Source organism: Ochotona curzoniae, unplaced genomic scaffold (assembly GCF_017591425.1).
Source record: "Ochotona curzoniae isolate NIBS_2020 unplaced genomic scaffold, NIBS_Ocur_1.0 contig_883, whole genome shotgun sequence".
In the NCBI taxonomy this organism is placed as follows: domain Eukaryota; kingdom Metazoa; phylum Chordata; class Mammalia; order Lagomorpha; family Ochotonidae; genus Ochotona; species Ochotona curzoniae.
The window spans coordinates 51927671-51952578 of record NW_024466599.1 but is presented as its reverse complement, the minus strand read 5'-3'; the positions used below and the strand labels follow the sequence as shown (position 1 = coordinate 51952578).

The following is a 24908-nucleotide window of genomic DNA, read 5'->3' as shown; positions in this document are numbered from 1 at the left end:
CACAGGAGGACATAAAACTAAGATAGCGGCTGGGGTTGAATGGGGTGTGGGACAGACTGGATTACTGCTACGCTTACTGGCAAACCAGGGTAGGGGGCAGGCCTGGTGGGGGTTATTGTGGGTCGCTCCAACTAGGCTGCAGCTCCCACTGGTTTATGTGAGGGCCAAGTATGTGCTGGGCAGAACCAGGCTAGACTGCAACACCCATTGGTTCCAGTGGAAGTCGGGAGTGAAAACAGAACCAACCCAGCAATTGCAACCACCAGCTGATTGGGGCGATGAACGGTGCCAGACCCTGTACTTGTTAGCACATACAAGAAGTTTCTTTGGAGATCTTCCTAATCTAAATGCTGGACTCAGAACCCTAACCAAGAAAAGAGAGAAGACAGAACAGGCCAACCAACCATCTCAGCTATGATGGACTATGTCAATCAGTGGATTTTTCAAAGACTTCATAGTGCTTGGAGTAGCAAGATTGACAGCAATTCATAACTGTCGCAATATCAAAACCACTTGAGCAAGAACCTCAGAGCATGCCCTACATCCGGGACCTGGGGAGGGTGGGAAATTGGGTGGGCCTTCTCCCTTAATACCCCCCTTTAAACATGAAGGTAACAATATGGAAAACATACTAGTATTATCCACTTTCCTGTAGCCCTTGAACCTTCTTACCCTAATTAACTATGTAAAGAATGTCAAAATAAAATAAAATAAATTAAAAAAAAAAAGTCCTTGGGCCCTGCACTCCTATGAGGGATCCCGGCTTCAGATGAGCTCAGCTCCAGCTGCTACGGCCATGTAGAGGAGTAAACCAGCACAGGGAAGATCTCTGCTTCTCCTTCTGTGTAGCTCTGCCTTTCAAATAACAAAATAAATCTTTAAGACTGAAACAACTCAGTATACTCATTTTCCATAATATATTCTTATTTTGGGGCAATTTTTTAAAAAACTAAATCTTTATAAATTAGTTTTCTCCAACACAGGCATCTACTTTTCTCCATTTTGGAATCAGTGGCCATTAAATTAACCTGCATCATTCAGTATTACATGTACAGATCGTTTCTGCTTTCACTTTAGGCTTGCCTAAAGAGTCCTGTCACAAGCCACTGATAAGACACTGAGTCTTCTGGAAGAAACAAAAGCCTCAGTAAGAGGCCACCTAAGCACTCCTGATGGATGACATTATAAAGACATTACTCATTTCATGAATACAAACTTACTGGGATAAGCTGATATACTTGCCACAAAAAAAAAAAAAAAGAAAAAGAAAAAACATGGGGACACTTTTAAGAATGTACCACGTGACAGTGTCAGGATTTCCAAGCTTTATTCGAACACCAGAACCATCAGACAACTTAATAGAAATGTTTTATCCTAAGACCAATAAAAATTCCCTAAATTGACATTGTTATTTGCAACACTTTTCATGCTTTTGTAGTAGTTCACAGAGTCATTTCTCCCTAACCATGCATGATAAAGACAGAGGAAGGTAAGAGAACTTTCTACCTGTGCCCTGGGGACACTGCATGTCTCCACAAAGGCCACGTAGGTCAGCCCCAGTCCAGGCTGACCTAAGCCTGGCATAATGCCCTGTGAGCCAGCACAGTAAGGAAACACCAGTAGTTTTCTGATACTGCTACTGGGCTTCTTATCACACACCTCCCTGTTGGCTGGAAACCACCGGGAGGTAGTTTATCATCTACCTTCCCTGGTCCAATAAGGTCTGAAATGTGCTGCCTTGCTACCGTATAAAAACTTGCTTAGTGACATCGCACCCACCATGTATGTGACCATTATCTGGACCCTCCGGCTCCTGTTCTATACTGTGGAACAAGGGCGACGTGAGGAGCTGATGCTATGCTGATCACATTATCTATGTGGGCATGAAGCTGCAGCCCCCATGCAGGGATCTATCAGCATGTCTCACAGGTAACTTCCTGTGCCCAGGATTTGCCCATGCCTACCCTGCTCCTTCCCCTCAACACAGATGGTCCTCTTGATTAAGCCTTGACCTAATCCCTACCCTATATACCCCAAGCACCCTATATACCTCAAACTAGGTAATGCCCTTCAAGGAAAATATTGTCTGATCACACAGAGGTCACACAGAAGAGCTACTTGAGTTTTTGATTATCTGTTTATCTGAAACATGGACCTTGAAATATATATCCTGGATGATGCATCTGTTTTGTTTACAATGTCAGAAATGCTGCTTCTTTACAAGTTGTCAGTGGTAAAATCTGATGAACACCATACCTATAGCCTTCAAAGAACTCTTAATCCTCCTTTATCTAATACATTCTTAAATCCTCTGGAATGTACTTAAGTTTGTAGAAACTACCTTAAGTCCTGATAATTTTCACCTTAAGCCCAACTTAGAATCTGAATCTGTCATTTGGCAGATTCCTGCAGCAATGAGACTCAATAAAGTATGCAGGCAATACTGCACTAGAGCCTAATATGCTCCATAGTCCTGGGACAAGCTTTAGATCTCTACTTCAGAGACAACTAAGAATTCCTTTGTTTGTGCTTCAATAAATCCCCTTTTGTTTTTGAAACGGTATGTAGCTCTCCTAATATTTATTTCCTGAACCTGTAACATTTTTATTCACATTTACCTCATCAAAACCTAACTTGCACATATATACATATACATATATAAAATAACTGTGTGGGCGCTGATTCTAATCCCAGCAGCTACACTTCCCATCCAGCTCCCTGCTTGTGGCCTGGGAAAGCAATGAAGGACAGCCCAAAGCTTTGGGACCCTGCACCTGTGTGGGAGACCTGGAAGAAGTTCTTGGATCCTGGCTTAGGATCAGCATAGCATCAGCCATTTCACTCACTTGGGGAGTGAATCATCAGACGGAAGATCTTCCTCTCTGTCTCTCCTCCTCTCTGTATATCTGACTTTGTAATAAATATGAATAAATCTTTAAAAAAAACCATGATAGTTATGGGTGACATCATACATTTCTTGCTGGCAAGCCAAGGAAAAGTACAAACCAGTGCCAATACTTCCTGCCACATGTGGAGTAATCACTGCTGGCCCTCCTGTGGCTGAACTGAAGAAAAAGACAACCTGGCTGTGACTCACAGATATTCAAAAGGACTCATAATAGGTCATCTCCTGGTAAGAGTGGGGAACCTTAACCCTAAATGTCTTCCAGAGCTTCCTTATAATAGTCATGGTTACTTCTCTTTGCTGGTTCTCCAGAGCCATACATCTCCATCTACAGCTACACAACTGTTATTTCATTCCAGGCACAAAACTTTACTTTTCCAGCAGAAGGAACTCTGACAGTGTAAGTACCAAGGCCTTCAGTCATAACCCCTCAGAGGTCAGAGCTCATACAACAGAGGAAATGGAACCTGCTGTGTCTCTACAGGATGAAGGGAGGCTCAAAAGGGAAACGGTCAAAGTAGAGCTCTCCTAAGTGCCCAATCTGTGCGTGCATGCCCATGAGTCTAACAGACTATCACATTGTACACCAGACCCCTCTCTCAACAATGCTTGGGTTTCTGTGACACACTCAGGAAAAAACCAAGGGAGACTTACCAGTCACAAAACGAACCAATCAGACTTTAATACGTAGAATGCTTTCTAACAGACAAAAGAACAAAACAAAAACTTACTCTTCTTTATCTCTTCTACATTCAGTGTGAGAGACACACTGAACTCATTTCTTACCCAGCAAGCATATTATCTTTTAGTTTAAGCTCTGGTGATATATGTGATGTTCCTTTAAAGGTATTTAGAGACCTTTATATTAAATAAACCATCAAATACTCAAACAAGTCACAATTGAAATCCCAAAGAATGAAGAGTGAGATTAGGTTACAAGAGGGTATGCCAGAAATCACTAATTTCTGGACGTGAATTACAAACCTGGCTCTGAGCTTCAGGATGCAGAGCTAGGTATAAGACAACAGTGCTCCAAAGACCAAATCAGCTAGGTGCTCCAGGGAAGCCCAGTTCTCTGGAAACAAGATCACAGAGCATCTATCCTCTGAATACTCACAAATATCACCTGTTATAATGGACAGTACTTGTCCTTAAAAATAGCCTTATAATTCATGTAAATTTGTTTACAGCACACCTCAATTTGAACCAGCATAAAGGCTGCCAGGGTTATATTAAGCAATTACATAAGAGAACAAGGAATTATTGACCCAAGGATATAACTGTCAGATGTTACAGGGTTGAGACGTACAACAACCAGAACAGTGATTCTTAAAAGGCCATGTAGACAGGAACTGTTCACCCAACTTAAAAGGCGGAGGGCATGAGCTTATTTAAAATACGTTATTTATCACCTTCTCTGTAGGGATAAACATTGAACAACAAAGAGACATGGTTTCTTCTCTCAGTTTTTAATCTACTGGTGGGAGAGATGGACACAAGTCAAAGAATCACAGACATGCCACTACCACCATGCAAGCCCATGAAGGCAGCACACAGCGCTGTGAGAGCACACACGGGAGGAAGCACGTGCCAGGACAGGAAGGCTGCTCCCGAAGCACCGTTCAAGAACCCACAGACACTCACTTGAGACGAAGGCCAGGGAGGGACCTCTGAGGTCAGAGGGAACAGGAGAACTTCTGTGCAGAAGAGAGCACAAACCATGGAAAGTGACACAAGGCTGATGTCAATGGATAATAACTATTAATGACTTCAACTCCTGGGAGTTATTTTAATGTTTGTCAATAAGGGGTTGCCACCAGGGTAAATCAATTAGGTTGACAGAATGGGAACTGGTGTTGAGATAATGAAGGGTTTTTTCTTTTCTTTTTTTTTTTTTTGTAAGATTGGTTTTATTTTTATTGGAAAGTCAGATATACAGAGGCAGATCTTCCATCTGCTGATTCATTCCCCAGATGGCTGCAATGGTCAGAGCTGCGCCGATGTGAAGACAGGAACCCAGAGCCTCTTCCAGGTCTCCTACGCAGGTGCAGGGTCCCAAGGCTTTGGGCCATCCTTGACTGCTTTCCCAGGCCGCAAGCAGGAAGCTGGATGGAAAGTGAAGCTGATGGGTTATAAATCACCATCCATATGAGATCCCAGAGCATGCAAAGCAAGGACTTTAGCCTCTAGGCTACTGCACCAGGCCCACAAGGTTTTAACAGAACAGTATTTTTTTACGTGCACAAAGCACACAAGCCTCAAGGTTTTTTTGTTTTTGTTTTTACAAATTTTTAAAATCTACTTCTTTATTTGAAAGGCAGAGTGACTAAAAAAGAGGAAGAGACAGAGAGTGAACCATTGTCTGGTTCACTCCTGAAATGACCACCACAGCTGAGGCTGGGCCAGGACAGTCAGGAGGCAGAGCTGCAGCCAGGTTTCCCACAGGGGAGACAAGATCCCAAGTACTTGAGCCATCACTGCTGCCTTCAGGGGCGTTAGCAGTAAGCAGGTCAGAAGTACAGGCAAGACTCAACCCAGGTGCTCTCCAATGGGACACAGGCATCCCACGTGTGACTTAACCCACTATGCCATAAGGTCTGCCTTGGTCTACAGTTTTTATTATAGTCTGTCTTTTTTCACAAATAAGCAGGAAATAATTAAAGCAAATCATACAGAGGGGGAGAATGGGTCTCCTTATTTCATTTCAGGATAACAGGCATGTTGATAATGTTACAGTTTAGGTAACTGTCAATTATTAAAAGCCTCCACATCAACAGAAAAGGAGGAGAAAAAACAAAGAAAGCTGGGAGAAAGGAAAAGTGCTGTCACTGCTAAGACCTGCAGTCCAACTGCAACAACAAAGGGCGAAGCCCCAACATCCAAAAGAAAGCCAACGTGTTGGTGAGGTGGGCAGATGCCAGAGCAGAAAGTTCTACCTGAAAGTGAAGAGGAATCAAACTAATGAGAACTCATTCTTTTAACAAAGTGAATTCATCTGATATGAAAAAAATAACAGCATTAAACAAGAACAATAAATAGCAATAAGAGACTTCAGGACTGGGCCAGTGATACAATACATTTCCATAGGGGTGCTGGTTTTAGTCCCAGTGGTCCCTGCTTATGGCCTGGGGAAGCAGCAGAGGATGGTCCTAAGTCCTCGGACCCTGCAGCCATGTGGGAGACCTGGAAGCAGCTCCAGGTTCGTGACTGACCAGCTCAGTTCTGGCCTTTATGGCCCTTTGGGGAGTCAAACAGCGGATGGAAGAGCCCTGCTCTCGCCCCTCTCTGAAGAATCTGCCTTTCAAACAAAAATAAATCCTTAAACAAACAAAAAACACCAAAAACCTAACAACAGTTCATTGTAGGCACTACCCAGGAGGGAAAACAACTTCTAAGGCAGATGGGCACACTTTGGAAACGGGGAGGCTACTTCACTAGAGCCTGGTACCACTTACATTACAGTCATTTATAACAAACTCCCTTATTCTAATCTCATGTACTTGTCCATTAGACAGCTTCTGTTTCATTTTCCATACAGCAGTCTAGCACAGAAAGAATACACTGTGATGCAAAATACCTAGTCGTCACTTTACATTTATCAGTTGCCTTTCTTGCCATATATGCAATCTGTTGGGATGGGGATGTTACCCTTGGATAAAAGTATGGACTCCAGAGTCATGGTTTTTATTTTATTTATTTTCATTTTATTTTATTTAAAAGAGATATAAAGATACCCCATCTGCTTAGCACTGACCAAATGCTGACAAAAGCTGGAGCTGGGAAGGCCAAAGGCAGAAGCCTGGATTGAGGGGGTGGGGGCAAGGATCCAAGTTCTGGAACTCTTACTGCTGCCTCCCTCAGTGCACATCAGCAGGACGCAGAATGGGCACAGAGGCAGCACTCAGACCAGGCACTCCAACACAGGCATCTCCATCAGCAACTTCAGCACCCACAGAACCAACCAAATATCCACCCCCGTGGAGTCCGATTATTTAAGTTACTATTGGTTTACTGCATGGCCTTGGGAAATTTACTCATCCCTTAGTGTCTGCTTTCTCATCTGTGAAAGTGGGGAATGCCTCGTTCCTAGAGCTGTTACGAGGATTGAATACCCTATATAAAGCACTTAAAACAGTACTGTGATACAGCAAACTCCACATGTTAGTCACATTATTTCTGAGTATGAATTAGCATTTCTGAACAGAAAAAATAGCTCTCGGGGCCCAGTGTGGTAGCCTAGTGGCTAAAGACCTGCTGTGAACGCGCCAGGATCCCATATGGGCACCAGTTCTAATCCCGGAGGTCCCACTTCCCATCCAGCTCCATGCCTGTAGCCTGGGAAAGCAGTCGCAGGCAAGAATGGCTCAAAGCCTTGGGACTGCACCAGTGTGGGAGATCCAGAAGAGACTCTTGGCTCCTGGCTTCAGATTGCTGCAGCTCTGGCCACTACGGTCACTTGGGGAGTGATTCATCGGACGGAAGATCTTCCTCTGTCTCTCCTCCTCTCTGTATATTTGCCTTTCCAATAAAAATAAATGTTTTTTTTTTTAAAAAAAAAGCTCTCTGACCAGTTTATGAATTTAAAAAACTGTGGTGAGGCCACTGTGTTACATACTCCATGGATATCATTGCAGAGAACACTCTGGCAGCACTAGACTGAAGGCCTGACCAGGTTCACTCAAGGCACGCATCCTGGTGGGGTCTGCTGCTGGTGGTGATGATAATAACCAACCTGTCCAGTTCAAAATTTCACTTAATCAGGCCTGGTGCAATGGCTCAATTGGCTAATCCTCCCCCACAAGCACCAGCATTCCATATGGGCACTGGTTCATGTCTTGGCTGCTCCGTTTCCCTTCCAGCTCCCTGCTTGTGACCTGGGAGAGCAGTAGACAACAGCCCAAAGCCTTGGGACCCTGCACCCAGGTCGGAGACCCGTAAGAAGCTCCTGGCTCCTGGCTCCCAGCTCTGGACATGGTGGCCATTTGGGGAGTGAACCAGCAGATGGAATATCTTTCTCAGTGTCTCTCCTACTTTCAGGAAATTTGTCTTTCCAATAAAAATCAATAGTTTGGGCCAAGCGCAGTGTCCTGGCAGCTGAGGTCCTCGCCTTGGATGCTCCAGGATCCCATATGGGCACCAGTTCTAATCCCAGCAGCCCCACTTCCCATCCAGCTCCCTGCTAGTAGCCTGGGAAAGCAATCAAGAATGGCCCAAAGCCTTGGGACCCTGCACCCATGTGGGAGACATGAAGAAGTTCCTGGCTCCTGACTTCGGATTGGCTCAGCACTGGCCATTGCAGTCACTTGGGGAGTGAATCATCAGACGGAAGATCTACTTCTGTCTTCTCTCCTCCTCTCTGTATATCTGCCTTTCCAATAAAAATAAAATCTTTAATAAATAAATATCAATAGTTTAAAAACTGATTTAATCTATAACAAAGGGTCACAATTCTAGTGTTTACAAGTGATGAGGCAGCTCAACTACACAAGTAAACCTCACCTTGGACAACGAGTTCCTAACAGATTATATGCACTAAAACCATGGAGTGTACACAATGCAAGTCTTAAAGGCAAACAATAATATTTTTAAAACATCCTGTCAAGCAAACAACAGTGTGCATAGATGTTAAGCTTAAGAGCCTTCAGTTCACAAATCCTGTAGTACTCTTTCACTTGAATATTAAAATATTTTAATTTAGGATGATCAGTATCCTGTGGCCTATTTCCCTTCACTGTTCTGTGATCATTCTTTCAAACTTCTCAACCTCCAAAGCCTGTCCTTGTATCCTTGGCATGTGGGACTGGGTGTTCATTCACTTCAACTCGCCACACCTAAAGACGCCCGGATACACACATTCATCAATGCATTTTGCCTTGTGTTTACTCCCTCACTGCCCACAGCCTGAGCAGACCCTCACCACACACACTTTCACAATAGCTTGGCTGTTCTTTTCTCTCAGCAAATCTACTGCTCTGCTGCAAGCAAAACATCCCTAAAGCCAGCTACTTCCACGGTCCTGCCCCAAGCCATCAGCTCCTGTCACCTAATTACTACTCGATCTTCATCTCACCACTCTCTCCCTGCCCTGCCCCCTGCTTGCTCTCTCCAGCCATTCTTCACTGTTGCTGTTTGCTTACTTCCCAAATCTCTCAAACCACACAGTGTCACTGCTGGCTCTTGGCTTTGTTCCTCATATCCACTGGACTTCCTTATTCTCCTTTCTGCTTTATTATAATCTAATGTATTATTTATGTGTTTGTTTATTCCTTCTCTTCTAGAAAAATCTAAGTCCCATTACAGTAAACATTTTTATTTTCCTGCATTGCTGTGCCTAGACCAAAACACACTAAATATTAGGTGCTTGATGATTAACAAAAAATTACCAGAAAGCCTGTCTTCCTTCTACTGATCTTTGCTTCGTCGCCCACTTCCTCCTACCTCCCAAGTTATAATACTAAAAAATGCATCTGACATTCTGCTGGCTAAAAACTTTAATGGCATTTTCACATCCTGCAGATCCTCTCTCTCCATGCCCCAAAAGCTTGTGGGGTTTCATCCTACTGGAACCTATTGTGTCACTTCATTTTTCCTTGTTTCTCACATAGCTCTGCCTTTACTTACTCCCATCTTTATCCATTCCCCAGCCTATCTAGTCCTTTTTTTCCCTTTAATTTACTTACTTCTTTGAAAATCAGAGAAAAACTGATTGAGAAACAAAGAAGTCTTCCATCTGCTGGTTCATTCTCCAAGTGGCCAAAAAGGTCAGGGCAAAACCATCCTCTGCTGCTTCGCCTAGGCCATTTACACGAGGAGTACACGGTGTACAGAGCAGCTGGGAAGAACCAATGCCTTTACAGGACACTCCTGTTGCAGGTAGAAACCTGATCAACTAAGCCACATCAGCCCGGAGAGCCATCTATACTGCAATGTCTCCCTGAAGCTGTCATCTGCACCCACCATTCAGTTCACACCTCCACCACTGTATCTGGGCTACAACTATACATTTATCAGTCTGGTTTCCCAACTAGATTAAGATCCTGGAGAGCAAATCTCAGTGATGCTGCATCCAGTTTTGTTTCATCAGTGCTTAATGCTATAATTAGAGAGGAAGCACTACACCAGGAAAAGAGAATGTCTTCCTAAGGGAGTGTTTTCAAACCTGCACCTGATAGATAACTTGGTGTACATATTCTAAAAACAAACTTAGTTTGGTAATTTCAACAATAGTTAACTTGACAGACTCAGGAACCAAAAATAACAGGAAGGGCACTAAACATACTAGTATACAAATCACATACTGGGTAGAGCATAAAATATACTCTGATGTGAGATAAGGCAACTAACTACAGTTCTTTTAAAAGAGGGAAGGGAAACTTGGAACAATCTAGTTCAGCTACCTTATTTTATGAAGGAAAAAAAAATCATTAAAAAGCATATTAAACAAGTTAGAAAACCAGGATCAAAACAGAAGGTTCTTACAAATGGAACACATTACAATTGCAACCTATTCAAGAATTTTAAGGCCCGAAATTGTAACTTCCCGGGCCAAGTGTAGATAGTGAAAATAACACGGCAAGTAGGAGTTTGCATATCAAGGTCTTTATCAAGGTTGTGCTTGTGAGGTCTCACATAAAAGATCCTAACACTACCATGATTGCTCACCACAAAGCACTGATTTAAGAACCAAGGGAAAGTCTGCTCACAAAGTACAATCACTTCTATTCGCATCATTTCGGATTTTCCAGGGCAGTCTCTTGGTGAGATTTCAACTGGTATGGGGAGTGTGGAGGGCCATAACCTACTATGATTCTGACTATTTGGAATTATAACACTGTTTTATATGTGAAAGAAAAGCAGGGGAAGGAGGGAAAAAGGCACAAAGGTTGTTCATAATGGGTATAGAATTATCTCCTAGGGAAGCAGAGTGTTAGCCAGGCCTGTCTGTCAGGCTCTGAGGATCAGCAGCTTACACTAATTCACATTACGGTATATTTTTCCCAAGTGCAAGCACTAGAAAACTTAATAGCAGTACACTCCAGAAGTTCCTTAATGGTTACTTGAGTTTTATTTATCTTTTCCCATACTACTGTAGATGCATCCAAAACAGGGACTTAATAGTACTCAGCCCACAAGAGTTATTTGCAAACTGTTTTAACTGGGTTCAACTGGGTAAAGCTGGCTCGTGGGAGTTGTGCCTACGAGGAGTGAAAGACAACACTGAGAGGAGAGAGACAAGGATGCCACCTCTCTCTGACTTCCATGACTCCTGCACCCTCTTTACTTCTAAAGACCTTCAGAAACTCCGCTCAAAGCCTACAAACAGATGGCTATTTCTACACTGCTAACACTTAAAAAAAAATACAATGTTCCAGCTCAAGGCCTGAAAATATTCAAAAGGAACTACATCAAACAGATTTTTCTTAAAGTTAGCCATTTGGCAAACAATGTGCAAAATGTTCCCATGTACAAGAAAATAAATTTTAAAGAGAAAAAAATACATTCCGTGAAATCATTTTATATTTAGAATCTCATTCTAAAAACAAAAAATTCATAGCAGTTGTAAATATACATCAATAACCCCACATTTTCCTGGTGCTCACAATATTCCTTACTTTTCAAAAACATCAGAAAAAGAATACTCAAGACAATACCAGAGTCACACATCTTTCTCCAGCTAATTTGCAAGAACTTTTATTATGGTATAAAGTAGCTGTAATGCAGAGTAACTGGAGCCCTCACACAGATAAGCCTGTTTTTCCCTTAAAAATCATCTTGTTTGGGGTCCGGGGAGAGGGAGGAACGGAGCATCCAGGAGTGAACAGTCCGGTTCAGCAGCACCGGACAAGACAAACACCTGAGAAACACTGACCCAGCACAGCAGTCTTCAATGTGGCACATATTACTACTACCTGGGGAGTTTTCAAAACTGCTACAGCACAGGCTGAGGGTTAGACCACACAAGGGCATCATGACGTCCCCCTACAGCTCCCCAGACAAGGTTGAGAAGCACCAACTTTGCAGACCTTGCAATGTTCTCTTAGAATCCTTTTAGCCCTGAAGAAACTAGACTTGGCAAGTTACAGAACTAAGTGAAGTGGTAGCAAGGCCAGAGCCCGGCCCATTTCTCCTGATTGTTGTTGTTACTATGTGGGGTGGATGGCATGGAAAAACCACCTGCTTGCCTCAAAATAACTTTTACTTAACAAACTAAAATATAGCTAAATATGTTTGCACTAATTAAATCACAACTACTTTAGTCCCTATTTGTTAATATGCCTCTCAAAATTCTTCTTCAAAGTTTTCAACATTTAAAACAGCAAAATTTCAAATTCTTTTTAAAAGTTGGCATCAGCTCCCAACTAGAAAACTTACTTTGCTCTCTGAATTTGGTGAGATGTATTTTTCATCACATAGAATATATAATTCTAAAGTACTTTGCACTAACAAGCAACAGTTTCCTCGCACATGAAAGAATTTTTCATCTGTTTTAGCAAAAATCTCCCGATTGGTTTGCCCACATTCAGAGTACTTCTCAAAGTACTAGTTAACCTATCCCATGAATTTCCTCAGTAGGAAAGATTCAGGAAAAAAAAGTGTGAAGTACAAAATTCATGCACCTGTTACTTGTAAGAGTTTATTTTTTTCCCCTAAAAATGATGGACTTGTCATCTAGTAATGTTTTTATTATTACAATACCAAAGTTGTTGCAAAATCAGTTTTACCCTCTCAAGATTGCCAAATAAGTAGCTATTTCAAATTCCAGCCATGTCGATGATTTTGGCTTCTAGGTTTAAAAAAAAAAAAAAAGTGTTTAGAATACTTGAGCAAAGTCAGATCAAATTACTTCACAGGTAAAACTTCAGCCATCTGAAGATAGCCTACAGTACAAAGCCTATTTCTGATTACATCTATTCACACAGGAGTTCATTTCAAGGTTCTGCATTTTCAACCTAGTGTTTTAAACAAGAATAAAATGCAATGGATTTTGTGTCGGTCAACTTGATGAATGAAAGCCCCTCCTTTTAAACGGTTAAAATGGCTATGGATGTAAACTTTAAAATCTAACCAAAGTATAAAAGCATACACTGTGTAACTGTCCCCCAAACTCTGCACTGGAGCCAAGACCATGCCTCTTCAAGGCACAGCAGACAATAAAATCAACAGAAGCAGCTACATCTTCAAGTGACAACACAGTACCTAGCAAATCGGGCTAGTTTGGGTAACTCCTCGGCGTCTCCATTTCTTGCAGGAGGCTGTGTACCCCCCAAGGTTTGCAAAAACCTAAGTATTTTTTTGGTGCTAACCACGTTTCACTTGCCATTTCAAACTCCCGCCTGCGACACGGCCCTCGAGGGTGGCTCAAAAAACTTTCCTAAAACCCAAACGTGTTTATTTTTAGGTTTTTTTTTTTTTTTTTTCTCGCTTGCTTACAGGCATCCTTGGGAGTAGCAGTCAGCCAACAAAACGCCAGTCAAGTGGGCGATCTGGGCTGCACCTGCTAGGCCTTCAAGCAGCGGACCCAGCGGGGGCCGGGCCGGGCCGGGGGTTGGGGTGGACACCCCGAGGCCCAGGGGGGCCGGCCCGGCGCCGCACACCCCTCCTGCCGCCCCGGGGCGGGGGGCTCGCGCGTGCCCGGCCGGGGCGGGGCGGCGCCGGCGACCCCGGACCTGCCCGCGGCCGCGAGCCTGAGGTTCACACGAGGGCGCGCGTCATGGAACTGACGGAGCCACACAGACGTCCAAGTCATGCAGGAGGCGCCCGGCCCGGCCCGCCCCCGCCGCCGCCCGACCCTCCTCTCCTCAGACAGAAAGACAGACAAGGGTTCCCGACCTGTCGTGCCCTGCATGTTCACAGTCTGTCATGTTTGGTCAAGAACGGGGGGGGCTGGAGGGCAGGTCTGCGAGGCCGGCGGCGGCGGGGCGCGGGGCGGACCCCCCTGCGCCGCCTGCGGGCACCTGCTCCCGGCCGCCGCCGACAGGTGACGAAGTGGTAAAAACTCACGGTTACTAGTGAGCGACACAGACACAGACTTTCCAGTCTATTAACAACCACGCCAGAGAGATGGGGCTCTAACTGCACACACTGGGCCACGGCCCCCGCGCTGCCGGCGCTGCCGCTCTAGTCTCTATTCGCCGCCGGTGGCTGAGGCGTGGGAGCGGGCGGCGACGCGGGCATTTGGACAGTGGCCGTAACGGTGATTTCTCCTCACCAACATGGCGGCACCCGAAATAGGCGGCTCGAAAAGATGGCGCCGGCCGCAACACCTTGCCCGGGACTAAAGGGCAGGAGAGATTCCTCCGCGAGCCGCGGCCCTTGCCCAGCCCGCCGGGCCCGAGCGCGCGCGCCATTGGAGGAGACGGCGCGTCAGTCAGCTCCGGGGGCGGGTCTCTCCCTCCCCTGCGACCGCCGTCTCGGAGGCGCGGCGGAGGCAGCAGCCCCGGTGGCGAGGCCGAGCGCGCAGAGACGCGGCCGGGGGTGGCGGGGGAGGCGGCCCGCGGGGCTCGCGAGGTCCCCCGGTCCACCCGCGCCTTGGGCCCGGCCTGGCGCAGGCCCGCCTTGGGCCCTGGGAGGCGCCGGCTGTTGTCGGGGATGAGGAGTGACAGAGGCACCCCGGACCTTAGCCGACGTGCGTAAGGGTGGCATGATGAAGTGGCGTCGTCTTTTTGCAGACTTTGTCGCTGAGATGTAGAGCGATGATCTCATTGTGCAGTGTTCAGAGTTCAGCGTTTTAACGAAAATAGCTTGGCCTGCAACATTTGTGATATTTGATACTAAGTGTATACACCCAATCCTTACTTGGTAATAAATAGATGTTGAAATAATTACGTGAATTTTATGTTAATTCTTAAGAATAATTGACACTGAACACAGGGCTTACCCCCTCCCCCCATTATACAAGTGTTTTATAAATATGGCCTTTTGAAATAGCCAGTGTTTTGGCCTACTTAATATAGTGTATATCTTAGTTGTGAAGGGAAGTTGTTTTTTACAAAAATGATAGACTTAATGGTTAGTCCTCCCAGCTGCCTGCCTGCCTTTGTGTTTTCTGAAGAATGCACTGCACTAATGTATAAATGGAATGCATTCAGAAGTAATTGCAGTTAGTAGATTAAATTTGGAACTAAGTTTTGTGTGTACACATATATAGGTTAAAAAAAAAAACTCTTGCTTTTTTTTTTTTTAAATTTGAATGCACCCATTAAGAGGACTGATAATTCCACCAGCAGCTTTTAGAATGCCTTAATAGGAAAAACTCAAAAAGCAGGTGTTGTGTCTGGAGGAACAATATTAGCATCTGGAATTACATTAGAACATCAGGCCTTGTTACAGCTCTTTTGCAGAATTTGGGGCCTACCTTGGGCTAATTTGGATAGCTATTTGGTTTGAACTTGTCCAAAGGCATTTAAAGCAAACAGTGGCTATATATTTTGTTTTCCCCTTTGCTTCTGTTTTTTTGTCTCCTAGACCTAGAGGCCTGTCTTGGGCCTGTTATGGTATAGGAACAGTGCAATTTTTTTTTAAAGCCTGCTTTTGTAACTTCGTCGTACACACTGCTTAGGAAATCTGATACTAAGATGGCATCAGGCCCAGTCTTTCTCCATCGGTAACAGAAAGGGAAGAGTGGGTGGGTGGGTGGCTGAAATGCAGGGTAGGAATGCTCCTATGGACTTAGGACACAAATGTGCTCAAATCTGTTCCACAAAATGCTTTCTTTTCTTTTTTTTTTTTTTTCCCAAAGCCAGAGAGGCCCAACATTTCTCAGAGGTGCTTTCTGTTGAGAAAGACTGCAGCCACCACCGTGACTGAACCAGTCAGGAGTTTTCAGTCTGATAGATTTTACCTCGTGGTGACATACTGGAACCCTAAGAATGCTGACTCCATAATGAATTGGCCCCAACCTCAGCATGAAGAGACAACCAACTAGGGCCAGGTTTGTAGCAAGACAAGGCTACAAACCTAGAAGAGCCCAGCCCTTTCCTCCTGCTCCCCTTGCAGTTAAAGTTCAGACCTGTGGGAAAACTGACCTGACTATTGGTCCCTAGTCTTTCTTGGTTTGAGCATTTGCTAAAAAGGACTTGGAGTGGTGATTCTCCTCCTGTTCCTTTTGAGAAGTGGATGTGTCTCCTACAACTCCAGAGTGTAATGAGGAAGATGGTAGTATGCATAAATATGAATTTCTTCATAAAAAAAATTGGGAGCGGGGGTTCATGAACTAATCCTGATTTGATTTGCTTTAGTGTGTATTGTATGAATTTCATTGGCCTTAATTGCTATTGTTTTCTGTTTATTTTTGCCTAGTCATGAGTGGAATAGGTCCGTCATGTTCTTTGGCTGTCTTAACTTCATTATCTGGGTTCTGCTAGCTTTGTAGAATGAGGTAAGGAATATTCCTCTGGTTTTGATCATCTAAAAGGGCCTGTGAAAAGCTAGAATGTTCTGTTCCTTGAAACTTTAGTAAAATTTGCTTGTAAAGCTGAGCCTCACATTTTCTTTGTAGAAAAATGTTTGAAGCCATTTCCATTTCTTTTACTAAAGGACTTTTCAAACTTTTTATTTTGTCTTGACTCAGTTCTCAGAATAACATACTGTCTATGGGTTTATGTATTTTATCTACATTTTCTAAGAACTCATTCATCTAAGACACCAAATATAATTACTAACAGTATTCTGCTATTATATCCTTATTGCTATGGCCCTTGGGGTAAGACTATTAATTACAAATTTCCTATTTTCTATATATTTGTATGATAAAACAATCAAGCAAAATAAATTAAAAATCCTTTTTTTGTTAAAAATCCTTTAATATGATGTTGAACTTACCCAGTCATTTAATTGTATCACATTTTGCTTTTTTATTGTAAGGATAGTTTATTAGGTACTGAAATGGATAAAGTTGTTTTGTCTTCTTTGTGAACTATTTATTAACTTTTCCCATTTTTTTTTAAAGACTTACTTATTTTTATTGGAAAGGCACATCAGATTCATAGAGAGGAGAGAAAGAAAAAGAAAGAGCTTCCATCTGCTGGTTCATTCCCCAAATGGGTGCAGTGGCCAGAGTTGAGCCAATCAGAAGCCAGGAGTCAGGAGCCTTTTCCAGGTCTGTCTCATGGGTACAGGGTCCCAAGGCTTTGTGTCATCTTTCACTGCTTTTCCAGGCCACAAGCAGGGAGCTGGATGGAAAGTGGAACAGCCAGGACACAAATCAGCACCCATACAGTATGCCAGCACTTGCAGGGTGGGGATTTAGTCATTGAGTATTGTAACAAGTCCCCCCCCCCTTTTTTTTCTAAAATTTGTTTTACTTGAGAGTCCGAGTTACAGAGAAAGGTAGAGATCTTCCAATTGCTGGTTCATTCCCTAAATTGCTGCAATGGCCAGGGCTAGGGTGCTGTGAAGCTGGGAGCCAGGAGCTTCCTCTGGTTCTCCCACAGGGAGTCAGGGACCCAAGGCCTTGGACTGTGCTCTGCTGCTTTCCCAGGGCAGTAGCAGGGAACTGGATGGGAAGTGGAGTAGGCGGGACATAAACCAGCACCCATAAGGATGCTGGTGCCCAGGGCAGAGACTTAGCTTACTATATTGCAGTAACCCCATAAAATATATTTCTTAAATATGGTAACTGTTTATGTAGCAACAGAAGCTTTCTTTTTGTTTTTGCTTAACTAACCTTTTTGTTTTAATTTCCCAGCATTTCAAAAGTTCAAAATATTGAAGTAACCTTATTTTAGCCTGAAGGGTACTTGTACCAAGTGTGGGTTACTGTTTGTCCAAGGCAGTTGTGGGTAAGAACAGAGTCAGAATCCTTCCCCCGCCATTTTCTTATTCCACATGCTTCCAAATCTGCTTCCTGCCCCAGCCACGAGGCACCAGCTGCTCTGGTTTGTGTCCCCTAGAATCCCTGTGTTGCAAATTTAATCCCCAGTTTCAACAGAGTTGAGATAGAGGCCTCATGGAAAGTGTTTAGCTCGTCAGGGCTCTTGCCCAAGAAGAGGACTAGTGGAGTGTATTCTTTCTCAAAAATTTTGCTCCCAGCTACGTGAAGACACAGGGTTTGTCTTCGCCCTATGGTGGCCCCCACCAGACTGGATCTTCTTTCCCTGATCTTGGACTTCTCCCTCTAGAACTGTGAGGAACTAAATGTGCGTTCCTCATGAATTGCCCAGTCACAACAGAAGTGGGCTAGCACCCACCCATAGGTGTAAATTTACAACAGCACTTAGTCCCACAAGCCCCATCATCACCCACAGTCCCTTACCCCTGCTTCTTGTTACTCTTTTAAGATTTTGTCATATTAGCTTAGTCACACTATTAGCTCTCTGTTCTTCCCTCCAGCCATCCATTGATCCATCTTAGTTTTGCCACATTCCAAAGTAAGTTACTAACTTTGTTTCTGCCTTGGTCTATTTAGGCATCCATAAGACGTTATCCTAGACTGGGTGGTAGTTTATCAACACTGCAACTTCGTTCCTCACAGTTCCGGAGGCCAGGGTGGCAAAGACAAGAGTGCCGGAGCACTTCGTGCCAGTGACAGCCCATTCTCTGGTTTGTTGATTGTACTGTTCCGGTGTGTTCTCACAGGTCAAAGGGCAGGGGAGTTCTCTCTGCTGTTGTTTATAAGGGCACTACTTCCATTCACAAGAACTCTGGTGTTTGTTACACTAATGAAAAGCTAATACAGCTATTAAAAAGAGTGACATTCTACCATTTGCAACAAAATGGTCCCAACTTAAGAATATCATGCTCAGTGAAATGAGACAAATATCATCTATGCTTTCTGATATAAGGCAACCTTCATAAAAAATGCAAGATGAAGAGATATACAGTAAACATGTATATATATATACATTCATCTAGAAACTAGTATGCAGAGAAGTGAAGATATATTGCAGTATGCTTCCCTACTCTCTAATCAAAGATGGACTCCCAATGAAACTGACAATAGGATGCTGGACTTTATATCATTCTATATCTACAATGTCGGGATACACTTAAATAGCAGGATGATGGACTTGGGACTGTTGCTGAAGGACTATATAATTGTAATAATATAGGGAGAAATAGGGAAAAATCCCTGAGCCTATGGAACTATATTGTGAAATAAAAAAATTAAAAACAAAAGGCTTAACGAAAGTTCCCATTTAAAGAATATACTGAAAGTTGTTATCCCAAATTCATGCTAGATTTTGTCAAATGATACATTCATGCAATTCTGACTCATAGCATGCTGAGTTACACTGAACCAGTCTATGTTTTCGAAATAAACCTCACTTAGTTATTATGTACTATTACTATTATTATTTAAAATATTTGTTTGAGACTAAAATATCCAGGTATGAAGAAACAATGCAGTATATACCTTTACTTCCAAATCAAAGATGGACTCCCAATGAAACTGTTGGATATATCTTGACAATAGGATATTGGATAGTCTGCCATTGTCTGTACCTGCAATGTCAGGATACACTTAAATAGCAAAATGAATAACTTATAACTACTAATGAAGGACTGTATTATTGTGATAATATGGGGAGAATCACTTGTGGGGAGGGAATTCGAAAGCGGGTAAGGGAAATCGCAGAGCCTATGGGAATTGTATTGTTGGCTGTCAAATAGCAATGGAATGGATGCACTTAGTCGATAATAATACGTGTAGACTACTGACTGATGGTCAATAGCCAAAGTTTGTTAACAGCATCAGACTTTTTTTTTAAAGATTTATTTATTTTAAGATTATGAAGAAGTCATAGCATGCAGTTGAGAACCTGCATTTTCCTATTAACATATTGGTTAATCAATACCATGTCAATTAATGCCATGGTATTGTAAATTGTTGTTGATGCTATGTTGGGGCTTTTAATTGATTGGGATGATATTTTGCCGGCTTTACCTTCAGACCAGAGATGGTCACACCAAGAAATCGTTGAACTCATTAGGATAATAAGATGCTGAACTTTATGCTTGGTAAATACTTCCAATGAAAGAACCTCAACTGAATTTGAACTATGGTAATGCAACAAGGTGGAGAAATCCACCATGGGGAGAGGGTTCGGGGAGGGGTGGGGGGGAATCCCAGTGCCTGTAACACTGTGTCAAATAATGCAATACAATTAAAAAAAAAAAACCTATACAAAAGAAGCTAAAAAACTTTTTTTAAAAAATAAACAATGTGTGGGAGAAAGCCAGATAAAGGAAGTGAATGCATTCAGTGGGGAGAGTGGCAGAAAACAGTTGTTTTCTGGCTTGGAGCTGGCTTGGAGCTGATATTATGGGGATGCTGGGGAGCAACCTGGAGCTTCTGTGTTTTCTTATACCAGACAGGAATTCTCATCATTGATTCTGTGCCATGTACTAGACTCACAGTTACGTTTCCTGCACAAGGCATACCTACCCTGAATTATATACACTTTCTTCTATTGCTCCCCTATCCTGAAAAGAACCCAAGGCTACTTGCAAATCTTCCCACCTAGGTTTGTCATCTTTTAAAATTTTTAAACAATTCTTCATGTATCTTTTACTGCTATCTCTCCTACATGTTGGTGAAATTTTGCAAGCTAATTAAACTTGATTCCCCTACAAAAAAAGAGATTTATTTATTTATTTTTATTGGAAAGTCAGATATACATAGACAAGAAGAGACAGAGAGGAAGATCTTCTGTTCGCTGATTCATGCCCCAAGTAGCCGCAGTGCCAGAGCTGAGTCAATTCGAAGTCAGGAATCAGGAGCCTCTTTGGGGTCTCCCATGTGGGTACAGGGTCCCAGGTTTTGGGCTGTCCAAAACTGCCTTCCCAAGCCACAAGCGGAGAGCTGGATGGGAAGTGGGCTACCAGTACTAGAACCAGCACCCATATGGGATTCTCGTGTATTCAAGGTGAGGTGATCACTCCAGATTGCATTGGTTCAAGGTTTGTATGGTGTATCTTTCCCAGTCTTCTAACTTACTATGTCATTATATTTATTTTGTTATTTTTAAAGATTTGTTTTTATTTGAAAGGCTAAGTTGGAGAGAGAAAGAAGCAGAAAAACAGACAGCAGTCTTCCATTGTCATTTGCTTGATGGAGGCATTTCCACTTTTGTAACAGATGACTAAACCAGAGGTTCTTAACTAAGGCCACTTCTGTCCCCTCAGTGTTTGGAGATGATCTTGGTTGCAACAACCGGGGAACAGGTGACTGCTGGGGTCTGTGCAGTAGGTATGGATGACACGAAGGTGTGAAGAGAACAGCTCCCCTGCTTGGCAGGGCCTGGGGGAGCTTACAGCTGTTTGGCAGGGCCCGGCGGATTTCTCTCTGACCACCTTGATGCAGTCTCACCCCCTGTTTGCATGGACACTCAACCACCCCACTAAGAATTCTGCAATCTATTAGGCATAGTTTGCCCCTGTGAGATGGCTTTTACAACCAACATGAGCTTAAAAGTTAATGTTACTGATAATGTCTTGGTGAGTGGGCTTTTAACTGCGCACAGGAGTACAATCAAGCCCATGCTGTTTCCAGACACCTTATTGTGTGCCTACCCATTGCTCTGAGATCTGGCCCAAATATTTAGCATACTTTCTGGGAAATGGCCTGATAAGAGTTTCACAAACTAATGGAAGTGATGGGAGTATAGGTTGAAATTGCTATGACAAAAAATATAGCTATCCTGTTACTGGGACCCTAAAGGTTATCCTGTTATAATTACTGTGACCCCAAAAGGCCATCCTGCTATGGCAAAAGTATAGTTACTGTGATCCTAAAGGCTATCTTGCTATGGCAAAATATAGCTACTGTGACCTTAAAGGTTAGCCTGTCCTTACAACTCTCAACTCTTTAGAACATAGTAAATGTAGTTGCTTTGGCTGCCTTCATAATTTTTAACTAGAGGAAATATAGGGTGACTTTACTAACATCATGTATACTTTTGATTATTGTTTGATCATTTATGAGGTTGTAGAGCCTACAATTGTAGAGGGATTTAATGTTTGAAACTTTTGTCTTAGATTTTTATATTTTTTCTCTTTTAATGTATTTCTCTCATTAAGTGATGGATAAGTTATAGAATAAGAATTGTAGTAGGAATGTATTACTGAATAAGATGTGTTGTCTACTGAGAAAATGTTGGCTGCAACATCAGAATGGATAATGCCCTGTCTTAAGGTGAAACTATCTGTAGAGTTGTCTTTGGAAACATTTACTTGCCCATTGTAGAGCAGAAACCTAAATGGAGTAAACATGGCTCATTGCTAATTGCAGTTCCTTCCGTCGTTGTAACTCTTGCTTAGTTAGCAAACTGTGTGGGCCTGCAGACCTAATGACCTTTGGTGCCAATACCCTAATCCCCATAAACCAAGTTCTCAGCCCTTTTCCCATGCATAATTCAAGGTAGGGGTCTGGTTGTCACAGACAGCGCCAAGGATGGGACCCAGACTTGAGGGAAGTAAGTAGGGGCTGGCAAGCCAAGATAAGCAAAGAATGTGGGGTTCTCCCTCACTCGCCTCTCAAGCAGTTGTAAATTGTGCCCCCCTTGAAGCTATGTCAAAATGCCCTAAAAAAGACTGTGTACTGCTTCTGTATAAATAAAGCGGACAGCTTTCTCGCGTGGTCCACAATGATGTTGGAATTGTAGTGGTCCGTCTCTTCTTTCTACGCCTACTTCACGCACCCTTCTCGAGCTCAGAACTCAGCTGGAGCTGGACTCCGGCAGGTGACATCTAGTGGAAAAAATCAGAAATGCTGAGAAATGCTGTTGAACATCCAACATGGCACAAGTCTGTTCCAACCCAGGAGCATGACACCGAGATTGAAAACTGCACTCAATTAGCAGATCCCAGAGTTGTAGGAATAGGAATAAACAAAGACCATCTAATACATCACCAAGGGAAATACAACAAAGCTTTACTCTTTTTTTCACCCTTTGGATCCCAGGGTGGGTGATTGTTGATTTGTAGCACATATTCATAAGATATTACACCTCACTAACACTGTACTAAGTCCTCAAGAAAGAAGTCATTCCAGCATCGTATCATGCCAACCCCATTCTTTCTGTTATTGTGGCAATACTTAATTGCCATGTGATTTCAGTCACTTTTGAGTTTACAGTTCAGGGGCAACAATTACAGTCACACTGTTATACAGTCATCATCATCATCTTTTTAAAAAAAGATTTATTTATTTTTTATTGGAAAGGCGGATATACAGAGAGAAGGAGAGACAGAGGAAGATCTGTCTGATGGTTCACTCCCTAAGCAGCCGCAATGGCTGGAGCTGAGCCGATCCGAAGCCAGGAGCCTCTTCCAGGTCTCCCACGCACTCTGCAACATTTAACATTTATACTTGTTCATTACAGCATGAGTTACAACAGTTTATCCATTCCACATTCATGAATGGATAGCAAAATGTGGTGGGGCCAGTGCTATAACATAATGATGCGATGCTGGCATCCCAGATGGATGCTGGGGTTCGAGGCCCACTTGCTCCACTTCCAGTTCAGTTTGCTGCTAATTCTTTTTTAAGTTGCAGAAATTTATTTTCTTGGGCCCGGTGTGATGGCACAGTGGTTAAGGCCTTCGCCTTGCATGCCCGGGATCCCATATGGGAACTGGTTCTAATCCTGGTGGTCCCGCTTTCCATCCAGCTCCCTGCCTGTGGCCCCCTGCACCTGCGTGGGAGATGCAGAAGAGGCTCCTGGCTTTGGATTGGCTCAGCTCCGGCCGTTGCGGCCATTAGGGGAGTGAATCATCGGACGGAAGATCTTCCTCTCTGTCTCTCCTCTCTGTATATCCTCCGCCTTTAAAATAACAATAAAAATAATCTTTAAAAAAATTTATTTTCTCTTTCATTATTTTAAATGTTTAATATCTTCAAGTCTAGAACACAAGTCCTGAGAATGGGTGTTAGGCTGAGAGGTTGTGACGCCTGCCTCGCACAGTGGAGCTCACGGGCTGCGCTCCTGGCACTGCCTCCTGATGGAAGCTTTCCCAGACATGCAGACTGGGGGGTGGGGAGCGGTGATATGGCTCAACAGGCTGATTCTCCACCTTCAGGCACCATTACCCCATTTGGGCGCTGGTTCATGTGCCAGCTCCTCCAGTTTCCATTCAGCTCCCTGCTTATGACTGTGAAAGCAGCAGAAGATGGCTGGAATTCTCCTGGCTTCAAGTTGGCTCAGCTTTGGGCACTGTGGCCATTTGGGGACAGAACCAGCGGATAAAAGACCCTCTCTGTGAAATTTGCCTTTCTAATAAAAATAAGTCTAAAAAAAAACCCCTTGTTTTCTAAATGTATGCTCTATTTTCCTGATTTCATACAATTCTCTCTAGCTTTAATCAACTGTACATACCCGAAAACTTACCTGTCCTGTTATTTACTTCTGTTTATTCCTCTAAAAATAGTAACAGCACATAGAAAACCTATGAGTACATACAGGGATGACATTAGCTGCAGCTAAATTTTGAAACAATCTTTTTTTTAATCTTATTTATTTAAAAGGTGGAGTTAAAGAGAAAGAGGGAGGAGAGGTCTTCCAGGCGCTGATTCACTCTATAGTGACCACAACAGCCTCCTGAAGCCAGGAGCTTCCCCCAGTCTCCCTCGTGGGTGGCGTGGCCCTCAGGCGCCCGTGTCCTGAAGCCAGGAGCTTTCCCCAGGTCTCCCTCGTGGGTGGCAAGGCCCTCAGGCACCCAGGTTCTCTAGTTCTGCTTTTTCCTGCGCATTCGCAGGGAGCTGAGTGTTAGGCGGAGCGTCCGGGATTCGAACCTGCAACCATCCTGCCCCGGGGCGGCTTAACGCTCAACGCCAGAGCGCCGCACCCTGGAACGATATTTTCTGAGCATGAGAGTGCTCCAGTAAAAGTAACCTCTGCAACGACTATTCCGGAAGCCCTATGGTTTCTACCCGGGAATTTTCACTAGCGTCAAAGAAAGGAGACAGCATCCAAAAGCACAGGGCGCCTGCGCAGCGCCCGTGCGACGCGAGGCCGAGCGTGCGCAATGGCGGAGTGCGGCGCGGCGCCTGCGCGGGACTCAG

The 24908-nt window shown here is 43.6% G+C and overlaps 1 protein-coding gene across 3 annotated transcripts in view; it reads right to left on the bottom strand.

Moving 5' to 3' along the window:
* The window catches only part of ZC3H6 (zinc finger CCCH-type containing 6), a 46837-nt gene extending 32675 nt beyond the window's left edge, over nucleotides 1-14162 (bottom strand). For all 3 annotated transcript variants that reach the window (XM_040993532.1, XM_040993533.1, XM_040993534.1), the window contains exon 1: nucleotides 13736-14162. In XM_040993532.1, the coding sequence (XP_040849466.1) occupies nucleotides 13736-13767 (32 nt within the window). In that variant the 5' untranslated portion in view covers nucleotides 13768-14162. The remainder of the gene's footprint in view (nucleotides 1-13735) is intronic.
* Between the last annotated feature and the right edge of the window lie 10746 nt (nucleotides 14163-24908).